This window comes from Rhineura floridana, chromosome 2, assembly GCF_030035675.1.
Source record: "Rhineura floridana isolate rRhiFlo1 chromosome 2, rRhiFlo1.hap2, whole genome shotgun sequence".
Taxonomy (NCBI): domain Eukaryota; kingdom Metazoa; phylum Chordata; class Lepidosauria; order Squamata; family Rhineuridae; genus Rhineura; species Rhineura floridana.
This window is the reverse complement of record NC_084481.1, coordinates 210342634-210357636: the sequence shown is the minus strand read 5'-3', so window position 1 is coordinate 210357636 and position 15003 is coordinate 210342634. Positions and strand designations below refer to the sequence as shown.

General features: G+C 43.2%; 1 protein-coding gene across 1 annotated transcript in view; it reads right to left on the bottom strand.

The window, feature by feature from the left end:
* Positions 1 to 1002: 1002 nt before the first annotated feature.
* Positions 1003 to 15003, bottom strand: part of C2H14orf132 (chromosome 2 C14orf132 homolog) — a 38675-nt gene continuing 24674 nt past the window's right edge. The window contains exon 2 of the mRNA XM_061613269.1: positions 1003 to 3516. Within this exon, the coding sequence (XP_061469253.1) occupies positions 3292 to 3516 (225 nt within the window). The 3' untranslated portion in view covers positions 1003 to 3291. The remainder of the gene's footprint in view (positions 3517 to 15003) is intronic.

The following is a 15003-nucleotide window of genomic DNA, read 5'->3' as shown; positions in this document are numbered from 1 at the left end:
GTGCAGAGTACTTCTAATAGTTTGCCACTTGCATTAACAAAGCTAACAATTTTTTGGTGAAGATTAACTAAAAATCATGAAGTAATGAGCTTTTTTTTTTTAGTTTCCCAGAACGCATAAGGGCACAAGAAAGACCCTTCTGTTCTAGCATTTGGGTCTCACAGTGGCCAACCAGATGTCAATGGGACAGCCTGCAAGCGTGACCTGAGCGCAAGAGCACTCATCCTCAGTCTTGATGTTAAATTCATGTTTATAAAAGGTGGGTGAGAATAAAACTGATAAAAAGCATAGTGGAAGCCCCACCCGCAATATGTTACAGTCTTAATATGGTAAGTGATGAAGCTCATTACAAACTAATTAGGTTAGTTATCCCTGACCACTGGCCATGCTGGCGATGGCTGGTGAGAGTTGAAGTCCAAAATATCTGGAAGTCATCAGGCTGGTAAAGGCTGGGTTAGATTACATCCAGCAGAAAATGTAACAGGTTGAAACTGGTCTCTCAAGATAATTTACAATCATGAAGATACATGAGACCAAACTGTGGATGTGGAAAGTATAGGGTAGAGAGGTAAGGACTATTTCCCTGCTTTGTTTTCTGAAAACAGTACAATTACATCTCTCTGTCGCTTAACCCCACTCCAACAGTCTGATTCTTTTCTCCAGAGTTTTTGTCTTCTCTTTTTCATAGGTGAGTGTTCTTTTTAAATTTGGTCCAATCCGTTGGTGGACAAACAAACACTGCTAATTGCATTTAGATTAAAACCCACAAATTAGCTCAAGCGAAGCATGATATTGGCAAATTCATCAAGTAGCAGAGGAAGCTCATTGGGTAACAAAATAAATAAGTACAATTGTGTGTAACCATGGTGAAATAGTTTTCTCTTGTTACTGACCATGCAAACGTTTTCACTGCAAAATGCGGCAGAGCTGCTGAAACTGCTACGAATACCTAATTGAGCTAATGATGAAGCTAGCAAAACACTTGAAAAACACTCAGGGGTGTGAAATTGAACTCATTTATTTTTCATTAGCATTTTGAAATGGGAAGTAGGAATGGAATTCAGATTTGAATAGTAGACTCGAATGAAGGTACCCACTGTATGATCCAATGATGACTGAGAACTTGATGGAAAATAATGGTAAGGTGCAGAAACATATATTGCCAATCAATTGCTTGAAGGCTGGACCCCAAGGCATTGTCATGCATAAGTGCATGTGTTTGAGAAGTTGCCTAAAATTATTCTCTAGCCATACTGCAATTTCCCTTCTACTTCAGTCTTCCTTAGAGGTTTCCTCAACTCTCCATCTTTAACTCTGCAGTTATTTGGGACAGAAATGCCACTGTCTAGACCTATGCGTATTTTGCCCACCTTGTTCCATAAGGCACAGAAAAGTGTGCACAGGATTGTAGCCGCTATAGGATCAGACCGCTGGCAATTAAGGGGTTATCCTGTGCACCTTTTCAGATTGCAGTATGGGAAGTTGTCGCCAGGATTGCTACATCAACTTTTGGAAACACTGGAAGATTAAACTGCAAGAGCATTTGTTATGATTACATTTTTATATATCATACTGACAGCCAATAGTGTTTTGAGTGCAGGGAGAACTCCCATTAAATTGCTTATAACAATAGCCACTAAAGTGAGCAGAGCCCAAAAGTTGGCCAGAAGAAAATATGGACACTCTTGAGAAATAATCACATGTGGTCCACAATGTGAGGCAGTGTTTGTGTGTGTGTTGTGGGGGATATGGAAAAAGGGGAGAGCTTTCTTTACCCCAAAGAAAATCCATTTGTGGTGTGAAGGCAGCAAAAGACATTATTAGCAGTATAAAACAATGGCTTAGATCAAAGGTCAGGAACCCTTGGACCTCTAGGTGTTCTGATGGTGAGGAGGAAAAGTAGCTGTCACTGCCTGCCAGCTCATTGACTCTTGTCTGGCAGGTAAGCAAGCATGGGTGATAGCAATGATGAGGCAGAGGAACAGTAGCAGCTGGCAAAAATGGCAATGCGTGTACAGCAGAGATGGGGAACCTGTTGGGCTACAACTCCTATAATCCCTGATCTGTGGCTATGCTGGCTGGGCTGCTCGGCGTTGAGAGTTCCAGCAACATCTGGAGTGGTGCAGATTCTCCATCCCTAGCTTAGAGGGGTAACAGAATAGAACAAAACAAAACAAAAGGAGACCTTCCCCCAAATTCCCTTTGACATGAGGTTTTACACAAGTATCTCCACGGAACAGGTAAAAGAGAGGTATTGACTTCAAAGCCACAGACACACAAGGACATCTCATTCTGTTCTGCTCCATCAAATGTTGGCCCATACAGTTGGATTAGAAGACATCAGAACTTGTGCATGTGTGCGTGTGTGTATGAGAGAGAGAGAGAGAGAGAGAGAGAGAGAGAGAGAGAGACTGCCTTTTTGGACTGTGGCCATTATGTTTCCCTCTCAAGATCAACATAAGGCTCTACCAACAATAATATTGCAAGCCTCCATTTCTTTGTAAGAACTGGCACTTCTACCATGTCATTCTTTCAGACCCAGTGTTTCCAGATTCACACATTTGGATTCCACAGCTTTCCAGACGTTGGAGCTGTTTTCTTTCTCCTACAGATGAAGCACTGGGAAAACTCACTCAGCATCGATAAAACCAATTACAACATTGCTATGTACATTTGGCTTGCAGAACCTTGTAATGAACAACAATAACAAAGGGGAGGTGCGGGGGTGCTACTCCACATGCCATCTGATTATAAACTTCCTGACGTTTCCCCCACACACACACACAAAATTCAAAACAGATCTAGATGTTTACTAGTCCTGGGCTTATGGAGGGCAAGAGAACAGACAACCAGTGGAATGTAAGAGAGAAGATATTCATGTACAAGACTCCAATCCAGGAGTAATTAGATACTAAAACCATAGGGAAATAAGATAAGCAACAGATTTGTTAGCCACCCAGCAACAGAGCCCTTGCTGAGCAAACTGGCCTGTTCTGTTGTGTGCACTGTGGTTCACACTGGCTTTTCACATTAGTTTTACATTTAGCAGATTATGCTGTTAATGAGATGCTTCATCCCTACACCAGTTACAAAGGTCTTCAAGGGTAGTGGGTTTTTGTTACTGTTATTTTTTGGCCAGCGGTTGTTAAACTTGGTCTTAGGTAAGAACAGTGTCTACCTACATATGTTTATAAAGATATACATTTCTAAATAGGCATGCGCACATATATCTACATATCTGCGCTTGTGAAACAGCAACTGTCCACCTCCCTGGGCCGTTCTCCTTTCTTCTCAGAACGTGAAGGCATACACAATTCCAACAACTACAATGTTCCCAATTGTGGCTATAATTGCAATCCATAACAAAATGGCATCATTTGAAGAACGGGATGCCTCTTCAGGTTGGCTCGGCATCGAGGCAGCTGCGTGGACACTGGCAGATGAATTAAACAAGGAGTATTCTGTGCTAAAGTCCTCATTGGGTGAGTCCATGAAGGCTCCTCCCATAACTGGAAGCTGTGGAAGAAGAATTCAGAGCATTAGGTTAAAGACCTGGAGGAAGAGGTTCATAGACAGATGCATATCTGTATCTCAGGGAACCTGTGGCCCTCCAGATGTTGTTGAACGACATCTCCCATCATCAGTTACAATTGGCCATGCTGGCTGGGGCAGATGTGGGTTGGAGTCCAGCCTATCTGGCAGATCACATATTCCTCATCTCTTCTGTATCTTATGCAGCAAGGCATAATGGTGAGGATGGCAAAGCATGCTGGCATCTTTCTAAGGATAACTGAGATCACTGGGAGGAGCACTCTTTGTTGTCCCTTGTGTTAGAGGCCTGACTGGCTTCAACCTGAAGCTGAGCATTTAGTATCAGCAGCAGGGCTGTGGAGTCAGTGTCGGGAGCAATTTTGGGTAGAGTCAGAGTTGGTAGAAATGTACCGACTCCGACTCCTTCATAAATGGCAAATGTATATTAACTAGTAATAATACATTTACTGTAGTAAAATGGTAGCACAAGGCATTTCATCACCACCACGTGAATCCAGAGCTTGGAAAAGTTACTTTTTTAAACCACAACTCCCATCAGCCCCAGGGATTGGGCTCGTGGGAGTTGTAGTTCAAAAAAGTAACTTTTCCAAGCTCTGGATTCACGTGGTGGTGATGATGAAATGCCTTGTGCTACCATTTTACTACAGTAAATGTGTTATTACTAGTTAACATACATTTGCCATTTATGAAGGAGTCGGCGTTGGACAGTAGAAAAATAGAGGAGTCGGAGTCGAAGGTCTGGCGTACCGACTCCACAGCCCTGATCACCAGTCGTATGATGTAGAACACACTTCTAGCAGAGATTCAGCAGGCACCCTCGCTTTTGACTTTCAGGGGTCTCTTGAGGACAATTTTTTTATGTTGACAGGCCTATGAAGTTGTTTTGAAAATTTTTTTGAGTAGCCAGTCATTTTAATGATTGTTCCATATGGCTTTTTAAAGGTTTTTCTTATGTTGCTGTATACTACCCTAATGTTTTGTGAAAGAGTGGTGTATAAATAAATTTCTAAATAAATAGAATTGAACTAGTATTAGAATGCAGATTACGTGCAGCTCAATTGTCCCTCTTTTCTGTTTTGCTCCAAGGCTTATGATTTTCCAACATAGACAATGAATCAACTGGACTAAGGATAATTTCTCTGTTCAACAAGAGAAACTTTGCTTTCCATTCTTTGGGGAAATGGAAGATCTGTAAAGTGCAACGTCCACAGCAAAGTCTGCTGCAACTTCTTGGGAACAGTTTCAGTTAATGCGGCCTGATGACGTAGACAAGGTGCTTGTGATGATACTGCCAGCAACGTGTCCTCTCGACCCTTGCCTTTCTTCACTTATAAAAGCTTGCCAAGAGGGTTTGATTGAGTGGATCCAGGGTGTGGTCAACACATCATTGCAGGAGGGACAGGTTCCAGTCACCTTGAAAGAGGTGGTGATCCGACCGCTCTTGAAAAACCCCACCCTGGACCCATTGGTCTGTGACAACTACTGCCTGGTTGCAAACACCCCTTTTTAGGGAAGGTGATTGAGAGGATTGTGGCACAGCAATTGCTAGTACTCTTGGATGAAACAAATTATCTTGACCCATCCCAGTCTACATTCAGGACTGTTTATGGGACTGAATCGGCCTTGGTCACCCTAATGGATGACCTTTATCAAGAGAAGGACAGAGGGAGTGCAACCCTGATACTCTTATATGATCTCTCAGTGGCTTTTGATACCATTGACCATGGTATCCTTCTGGGCCGACTTGGTGAGATGGGTATTGGAGGCACTGTTTTAGAACAGCATTGGGTGATTGTCTTTTGGCCCCTGGCAGTTGTGCTGTGGGGTGCCGCAGGGTACCATCTTGTCCCCCATGCTGTTTAACATCTACATGAAGCTCTTGGGAGTGGCCATCAGGAGATTTGTGGTGAGGTGTCGGCAGTATGCTGACTATACCCAGCTCTATTCCTCTGTAACATCTGAATCGGGAGAGGCCGTGCAAGCCCTGGACTGCTGTCTGGACTCGGTGGTGGGCTGGATGAGGGCTAATAAACTGACTCTGAATCTGAGCAAGACGGAGGCACTGTGGGTTGGTGGTTTCCGAGTACAGATAATTGGTCAGCTGCCTGCTTTGGATGGGGTCATACTCCCTCTGAAAGAGCAGGTCCATAGTCTGGGGTGCTCCTGTATCCATCTTTGTCACTAGAGGCCCAGGTGACATCAGTGGCTAGGAGTGCCTTTCACCAGCTTCGGCTGGTAAGACAGCTGCAGCCATTTCTGGACAGGGACAGCCTGACCACTGTAGTCCATGCACTGGTAACCTCCAGGCTGGATTACTGAAATGCGCTCTATGTGAGGCTGCCCTTGAGGTTGGGTCTGGAAGCTGCAGCTGCTGCAAAATGCAGTGGTGAAACTGCTCACGGGGGTAGGGTATCGAGAACATGTCACCCTGCTGCTGAAAAAATTGCACCTGCTGCCCATTTGCTACTGGGCCAAGTTCAAGGTTCTAGTTTTGGTGTACAAAGCCCTATATAGTTTGGGACCAGAATGCCTGAAAGACCGTCCTATCCCTTATATACCCAGTCGATCACTGCACTCTGCAGGTGAAGGCCTCCTGCGGATACCATCTTATCAGGAGGTCTGTTCCGCACAACATAGGAAACACACCTTTAGTGTGGCAGCACCTACCCTGTGGAACTCCCTACCCTTAAATATTAGACAGGCGCCATCTCTGTTATCTTTTTCGTGCCTATTGAAGACCTTCCTCTTTCAACAAGCCTTTTAAGTTGAGGCCTTATCCCAGTCTGTGTCTGTGTTGGAACTGCTTTTTAATATGCTTTTAAACCTTTTTTTTTGAAGATGTTTTTAAAGCTTTTTTAAAAAAAGTTTTTAAATATTTTATTGTAATGTATTTTAAAGTCTGTTTCTATGAAGTTTTAAAGTGTTTTTAGTGCTTTTGTTTGTCCCACACTCACTGACACAGATGACAGCAGACAGGTGTGGTTTGTGGGGAATGGCCTTGCAGGCAAATTGGGACTCATGGCGGGCCTAATTAGGCCCACAGTCCAGAGGTTCCCTACTGATGCTCTAAGTCAATATCTTGTTATAGGGGAGGTATGTAGAGGGGAGGCAATAGCAGGGGCAGTAAAAGACAGAAAGCGGGATGGCAAGTGGCTGGTTTAGCCCATTAGTTCTAATGATCCAGGCCAGTGATTCTGTCCTAAGGACAGCTGAGTCCTCTCTTCAGTGTAAATAAATATGAGGCTGAAGTCAGTTCAAGGGTCATTCTGTCAGAATAACAACTTTAGTAAACAGGCCTTGTGAAAGATAAATACTTTTTTATGGGATTTCAAGTCTCCAACGTAATGTCTTACATACTGTGTTGGCAGGAGGGGAAAACACCCAGATGGAAAACGTATACATGTGGGCGCACAGTTCAGAATATTCAAGTGTGTTCTTGCTTCCAGGCATGAAATCAGTCTTTTAGGAAAACTTTTAAGAGCGCCCAACAATCTTGTCCTTCAGAGGAATTTAAATTCTGCTTCAGAGCTCATCCAGAGTCAGGCACAATTTTTGCCATGGAAGCGAACAGCTGGGCTTGAAGTTCCAAAGACAGGCAACCTCTTCCATCACCATTTCCTACAAACACTGCAGTCTCTCTAATTTATTTAAGGCATAGTTAACCATCTAATGTGATAAGACCTGTATCTTAAGAGACTTTTATGAGAAACAGTCAATAGTCAAGACAGAGCTGAGGTGGTCACATGTCCTATTTTACAGAGGCCAGTCCTCTACATGAAAGGCGGAGAGAGGGGACCATTCTCTATTTGAAGGAGTCCTCTATTTATTTATTTATTTATTTATTTGGTTCACATCCTGCCCTTCCTCCCAGTAGGAGCCCAGGGCGGCTCTGTTTGAAGGGCTGCGAAGTCCAAGTAAGAACATAAGAACAGCCAGCTGGATCATGCCAACGGCCCATCTAGTAAAGCATCCTGTTCTCATAGTGGCCAACCAGAAGCCTATGGGAAGCCTGCAAGCAGGATTTCGCCTCTTCCAGTTCCTAGCAACTGGTATTCAGAAGCATACTGCCTCTGACCATAGAGGCAAAGCATAGCCATCATGGCTAGTAGCTATTTATAGCCCTATTTTCCGTGTATTTGTCTAATCCTCTTTTAAAACCATCCAAGTTGGTGGCCATGACTGCCTCCTATGGCAGCAAATTCCATAGTTTAACTATGTGCTGTGTGAAAATGTGCTTTCTTTTGTCTGTCCTGAATTTTCCAGCATTCAGCTTTGTTAGATGTCCACAAGTTCTAGTGTTATGAGAGAGGGAGAAAAACTTTTCTCTATTTTTTCCGTGTCATGCACAATTGTATACATTTTTATCATGTCACCTCTGCCTCGACTTTTCTCTAAACTAAAAAGCCCCAAATGCTGCAACCTTTCCTCACAGGGGAATTGCTCCATCTTGTTGATCATTTTGGTTGCCCTTTTCTGAACCTTTTCCAACTCTACGATATCTTTTTTGAGTCCAGTTTAAAGATAAAAAACTGGAAGAAGAGAGATGGGGAAGCGAGCGTGCAAGGTGTTCAGCTGATGTGTGTGTGTGCGCAAGAAGCAGGAGAGAAATGGACACAGGCAGGAGTAAAGCGGGGGTGGGTGGGAAGGTTTACCAGATGAGAGGAATGGAGACAGGGAGTGATGGAAGATGGGGTGGCAGCAGCGAGGCAAGAGCGCGAGTAGGCCCATGGCAGCCAGTGTGCACCAATGCCTGGAGACACTGAGGGATTTGGCAAGGGAGCTTGGCAAAGGGAGTGGGGGTACCTGGGGGGGGTGTTTGGCATGCAAAGCACACAGGATTGAAGCCCCTAGTATTTCTATACAAATTCATGTAATTATTTCTAAATTTGCATCTATATACACAAATTAGCATATGCATAATTTACAGAAAACGTCCTCTTTTGCCCTTTTTTGCAATGCATAAGTTACCACTCTAGGTACAGCATGTCTATGTGTCCATTTAAAAACAACAACCACCTTCTACTGGCAACAACAAATTATTGTCAAGCACTGCAAAATTTATCAAACTGCCTTCCACTACAGAATCATTAAGGAAGCCATTCATATTGTCCAAACGGAAAAAAGATTAACATGATTTAGTGTTGTGTAGTGGTTAGAGTGTTGGACTACGACCTGGGAGACCAGGGTTTGAATCCCCACACAGCCATGAAGCTCACTGGGTGACCTTGGGCCAGTCACTGCCTCTCAGCCTCAGAGGAAGGCAATGGTAAACCCCCTCTGAATACCGCTTACCATGAAAGCCCTATTCATAGGGTCGCCTATAAATCAGAATCGACTTGAAGGCAGTCCATTTCCATGTTCAAAAAGGAATTTGTACAGTTAATGGATTTCCGGAACAGTCTCAATTAATAAATTACTGGAACTGTAATTCTACTTTTGGAGTCCTATGGCTCCCACCCTCTTAAAAGCTTATGCCTTTGAAACTGAAGAAAAACTTAAAATTACCACCTAGTGCAAAGGAGAAGGCGTGAGATAATGATACATCTATCGCTAGAGCACTTCAACGAGATAACTTTTTGAATCTACCCATCTTGTATTGCGTTTAAGTTGCATCCAATGTTGGCTATAGGAACACCAGAAGCAGCTGTATACGGAGTCAGACTTATAGTCCATCTAGTTCAGCATTGTCTAGAACACTTACTGGTAGTGCCTCTCCAGGTTTTCAAGTCAAGGGGCTTTCCCAGCCCTACTTGGAGATGCCTGGGATTCAACCTGGGACCTTCTGCACACAAAGCCAATGCTCTACCACTGAACTATATCTCTTCCTCAACATGACATAGCTCTGCTATAGAAGTTAGTGCTTCCATTTGCACTAGGCAGGGCATCCAATTTTCCATACTCTCTCCTGCATGCTGGCAGTTCCTGAAAATGAGCTCCTGAAGATCTTCTGGGACAGCACAGAATAGGTAGAGTGGTAGGGGATTCAGTGAAAATGGAGCATTCCACCTTGCATAAGCAGACTGCATCCCACAAATGCAAAGCTACCATTAGATATACAACCCTCTGCTGTGGAAAGATTGCCTTACCACTGGTAATGACTCAGAGGCAAGGCTGTGGAGAAAGCAAGCAGGCAAGCAAGCTCTACCCTTGATTTACTTGAAATGACGGCTGAAACAAATGGGGAAAACAGCAGAAATTCTACTACTACTACATTATTTAGGCTTTTATTCTTTAATATATATTATATGCATACATAAAAAAGATATTCATCACAAGTAATAACACATTACATCTTAGTCAAGCAGTCACATAAACAAGTATCTTTCCAGTTTTACACTGCCATGCTGGGAATTCCAAAAGTCCAAAAAACAATTCCATCTTTCCGCAAAAATGACTGACTCCAGCTCACCTCTCTTGTCTTCTTACTAGCTCTGTTAATTTATCCATCACTTCTAACTCCCAGTTGCTGTGGGCTACTGGAGGCTAATTGCTCAAATAATCTCAGGTATAGTTGAATCCAATATAAGGCCAACCCTAATGTTAGTAATCTTTAATATAATCGGGGATGATATTGTTCAGAATATGAAACTATGTGCATATATAAATATCACGGCAGTGAATATTGTTTGGGCGAGAGAATGGAAATGTCAATAGCCTCCAACAGAATGGTAATGTCTGATGAAATGGTTGGAGTTAGCAAATTCTATTTATTATGATAGTCAGCTTCTGCCCATCATTGTCAAGAGAAACAATGGGAAACATGTTGATCATGTCCAAGAGGACTTAGGGTAGCATAGGAACTCTGAGTATCGTAGCTCTATGAGTGGAATGGAGGTCTCCAAACTGCTCTGGGCACTTTTAACAAGCTATAGTTCCCAGGATACTTTTGGGGAAGGCATGACTGTTTAAAGTGGTGTGATACTGCTCCAAATGCATAGTGCAGATGGGGCCTATGTATACATTTAGTATGGTTTTGTAACATGGGGTTTTACGTTAGCTCACATGCTATAGCTTACTGAGAACTTTTGTTGTATATTGCTGTGTTTTTAAACCTAATGTATAGCACCTAAAGAATTGTAATAGGCATCTAATACCAGAAATAAATCCAAAGGCAACAGAACTAGAATATTCTAGAACCTTCTGCAGTACTGTGTGACTTCAAGAACTGAGCAGAAAAGGAAAATCTCTAGGAGCAAACAGGAAAATCCAGAGTTCTCTTCCTCTTAGGGAAGCTGGGCAAATTTCTTAATTGTCCATATGAATCACTGTCACAGAAAGTTCTCAAAATCTAGTGGTTTGGGAACCTTTATCAGTGAAGGAAAGCACATCAGAAATAGCCCTAAGTCCAGACAACCAAACAGCTATGGGGACCGACTGGGTTTCTAACGTGTCTCTACCAGGCAAACACAAGACAATCTTTCCATCTAAATTGTGCCCTGTTCGTCTTACTTTCCCCAGGGTTGGTAAGACACCCCCCCACCATTTTGAAGGAGCATGGAAAATGGGTATTAGGTATTAAGCTATGCTTTCTGTGCACACAAGTTTCCTAGAAAAATCTCAGGGAACAAATAAAATGACACTTATGGAAATGGATTTTGTTTGGCATAAATATATAACAGCTGCAGAAAAAAATTGAAGAATGTGGTTTAAACCAATCTTTAGGTTCACAATCCTAGCAGACTTGTTTATTGAGCATTCATCCTGATTTATTTGCACAAGGTTTGCAGAGAGGTTATGAAACATTCCTGTTTATCAAGCATTCATCCCAATTTCTTTGCGTGGAGGTTATATGATGTCGCCCAACACTGCCAGCATCCCACACTTTCCAGTGCATTTTCTTGTCACTGTTCTCAACACAGAAATGCAATATGTTTTGGAAGTGGGTTTGTTGTGCAAGAGTGCCAAAATCCACTTTAATTGCATGACCTAAATTTGCCAGTGCACGACTGAATCATAGCTTGACCGTCTGGGAAGCGGCCAAAAGCAATGGCAACATCTCTCATTAATATCAATCAGTAAGAGCAGGACCAAAGCCTGGGAAAGCCCATAGCTTAGTGGTAGAATTTCTATTTTGAATACAGATTGTCCTAGTTTCAGTCCCTGACACCTCCAGTTTAAAAGGGGTCAAGAAGCAGGCAATATACTCCACTCTCCATCTTGTGCTTTTCCAGTATGTCTCTCTATATTATGCCAGCATTTGTTAACTTTTGGGAAAGATTAAGTATCTCATATGCATAAAAGGATTAAAGATTAAGTGTGCTACAATCCCTTCAGTTTCCAAATGGGCTTTGCCCAGGACAAAGCTCTCCCAACAGATCTCATATGTTTTATGCACCAGATTATTGGAAAAGAAAAAGGAAAGACTGAGAAAAAAAACCTAAAAATGCAGAAAGCAAACATCAAGTGGGGTTGACCTTAGTTTGGAAAACCAGTTCCAGTTCATCTTTTTTTCCTAGTTGAAAACAAGCATGGACCAAAGCAGATCAGGTTTTTCAGATGATTAGGGTCTGCTCAAGACATTTTGCTGTCCGAGGCAAAAGATGAGACCCCTTCCTTTCCATGTTCAGAAGCCGACTGGTCCAGCAGCTGAATCAAACTTGAGTGGTGCTGGCTTCCTCCACCGCAACCAAGGGCAGCAGCCAAGTTTAGGGGGCACAGGGCAAGCCGTGTGACACACACATCTCTGTCCTCAAACACCTTGTCATTGGTCCATGGCCCCAAGCAAAACTGCTGCCTGAGGCAGCCATCTTACTTTGCCTAATGGGAAAGCTGGCCGTGCAAAAGATGGTGGTTTAGGAGACAGAAAAAGATGGGATTCAAACTTTGCACAAGTTTGTAAAGGAAAGGCAGATTTAAGTCAGCCTTTTTGTTTTGTCAGCCTGCTCCTAATAAGGAAGGCTTCTTGAGGGAGCTCAGTCTGCCAAATACATTAGTTTTAATGAAGCACTTGTTGCTATGGAAGCAGTTCTTGAATTCAGAAAGCACATGGTTGGTTGTGTGCATGCAAGTAGTCCAACCTTGTAGCTTGGCATCTCAGAAGAAAGGAAGAAGAGTCTGCTGGATCAGGCCAATGGCCCATCTAGTTCAGCAACCTGATCTCACAATGGCCAACTGTATGCCGTGGGAAGCCTGCAAGCAGGATCTGAGCACAAGTCTACGGTTTCTCTATGTAACATTGCTCAAATGAGGGAGAGAAAGATGTTGTCATAACCTCATACACTTAACATTAATATGTTTGAATGAAAAAAAATCACATGCTGTTTATACACATATTTGACGATAAAGTCCAGCAGTAACCCATGAGTTGCATCTAGATGATGCAAACTTCTGTAACACTGATGACAGAATGAATATTTGTCTGTTTCCAGAGGTTTAGCCGTGTTAGTGTAACATGTTAGTGTAACACAAGATGTAAGTGTTGTCAAACCGATGGGAGCAGTGACCACATTGCTATTAAATTAAACATACACATAAATGACCATAAGTGACTAATAATTCTTATATGAGACACAATGTAGATTTTCTAAGACAATCTCATAGAGATTCAGAGTGAGCTTATAGGTCCCACAGGTTATCTGTTCTACTACATGATGAAAAATTAATTTTGTCTTTCCCGGTCCTTTTTACTTCAGCAGCCTTCACATATGTCTAAAATATACGTGTTAAAATATTCATGTAAAAGCATGTTTGCTGACAAAATAAATTCTATCGCTACAGATAAAATAAATACTGAAATTCATTCTGTAAATGTAAATGTTAAAGAATTGGGGAGGATGTGCTAATAAACTAATTATTATGGGTTGTATTCAGCTAAGTCCTACACAGAGTAGAGACACTGAAATTAATGACCCTAAGTCAGTCATGTCTATTCACTGAGTAAGACTGGCACATATCACCCTATGGAAATGCTGTGCTACATGAGGGCTGTATCTCAGTCATGGAGCATCTACTCTGCATGCAGAAAGTCCCAGGTTCAACCTTCAGCATTTCCAGGTAGGGTGGGAGAGAAACCTATACTGAGTCACTTTCCTGGAGTTGATGTCAACAGACCCCTGACAATACCGAAAAGCTCCACTGGATGGCTACTTGAGGATGTGATGGTGGCAGAGAAGCGGGCCTTCTTCGCCGCCCTCACAGTTGCACAGTAGGCACAGTTATGGTGTTTTACTTGTGCCCAGTCAGCTTCACAGCATGTCTTTCGGCACTTGCGTTCTAGCCATCGTCCAGCCTTTTTAATAGCTCGTTGGTGTACCAGGGTGCAAACTGGGCTCCACAGTGCTGGAGAGGGCACTTGGGGCAACCATGCCAAGAGCCCAACGCGCCTCGCTGTTCCACAGCATGACAAGGGCTTCAACAGGGTCACCTGCTCTATCTACTGGGAACTCCCCCAGGGCATTCAGGAATCCTGTGGATTCCATTCGTCTCCGGGAGCGGACCATCTTAATCTGTCCATCGCTCCTGCAGGGGAGGATCAGAGCCATAAGTCTAAATCTATAAAATCTAAATCTATAGGGCCAAAGGTTCCTCATCCCTCCTTCAAGGCTTTAGTTGTTGCTGAATTTGTGAAGGTTGCGAATACACCACGTCATCCCAATGATAATGTAAACTTACATAAATGAATCATCCAATGGGTCACATTTCACCTGTTTCTTTAAGTTGATATGGTATTAAATACGTTGTTAAATAGGTAGAGTTATGAATTCCCCCCCAAAAAACCCACATTGCGTCATTTTCTTCCTTCTGCTGAAAATTCAGCCTTAAAAATGGCCGGCCTGATGTTTGACTCATTCTGTGCCTTTCATTAATCTTGCCCGAAAGCATCTGCTAAAGGATCCCTGTGTCTTTAACCTAAATACTGTTGCTGTGTATTGGCGAGTCAGTTAATCCTAGGGCCTCATATTCAACACAAGTTTCATCATGAATCTTAGTTATGATTCGATGGCTTGCCAGGATGGCTGCTGTGCACCTTCCCCCAAGACTGGTAGAAATAGTCATAGATTAAAGATGTGCGTTGATTCTGCCCATGGGCCTAATAATGAGGCAAATCGTGGAACACAGGAAGCTGACTTATAGAGTCAGACTATCGGTCTATCTAGCTCAGTACTGACCCTCCGTGGCGCAGAGTGGTAAGCGGCGGTAACGCAGCCGAAGCTCTGCTCATGGCCGGAGTTCGATTCCAACGGAAGGAGGAAGTCGAATCTCCGGTAAAAGGGGTCAAGGTCCACTCAGCCTTCCATCCATCCGTGGTCGGTAAAATGAGTACCCGGCATATGCTGGGGGGTAAAGAAAGGCCAGGGAAGGAACTGGCAATCCCACCCCATATATACGGTCTGCCTAGTAAATGTCGCAAGACGTCACCCTAAGAGTCGGAAACGACTTGCACTACAAGTGAGGGGACACCTTTACATTTACCTCAGTACTGCCTACACTGACGGGCAGCAGCTCTCCAGG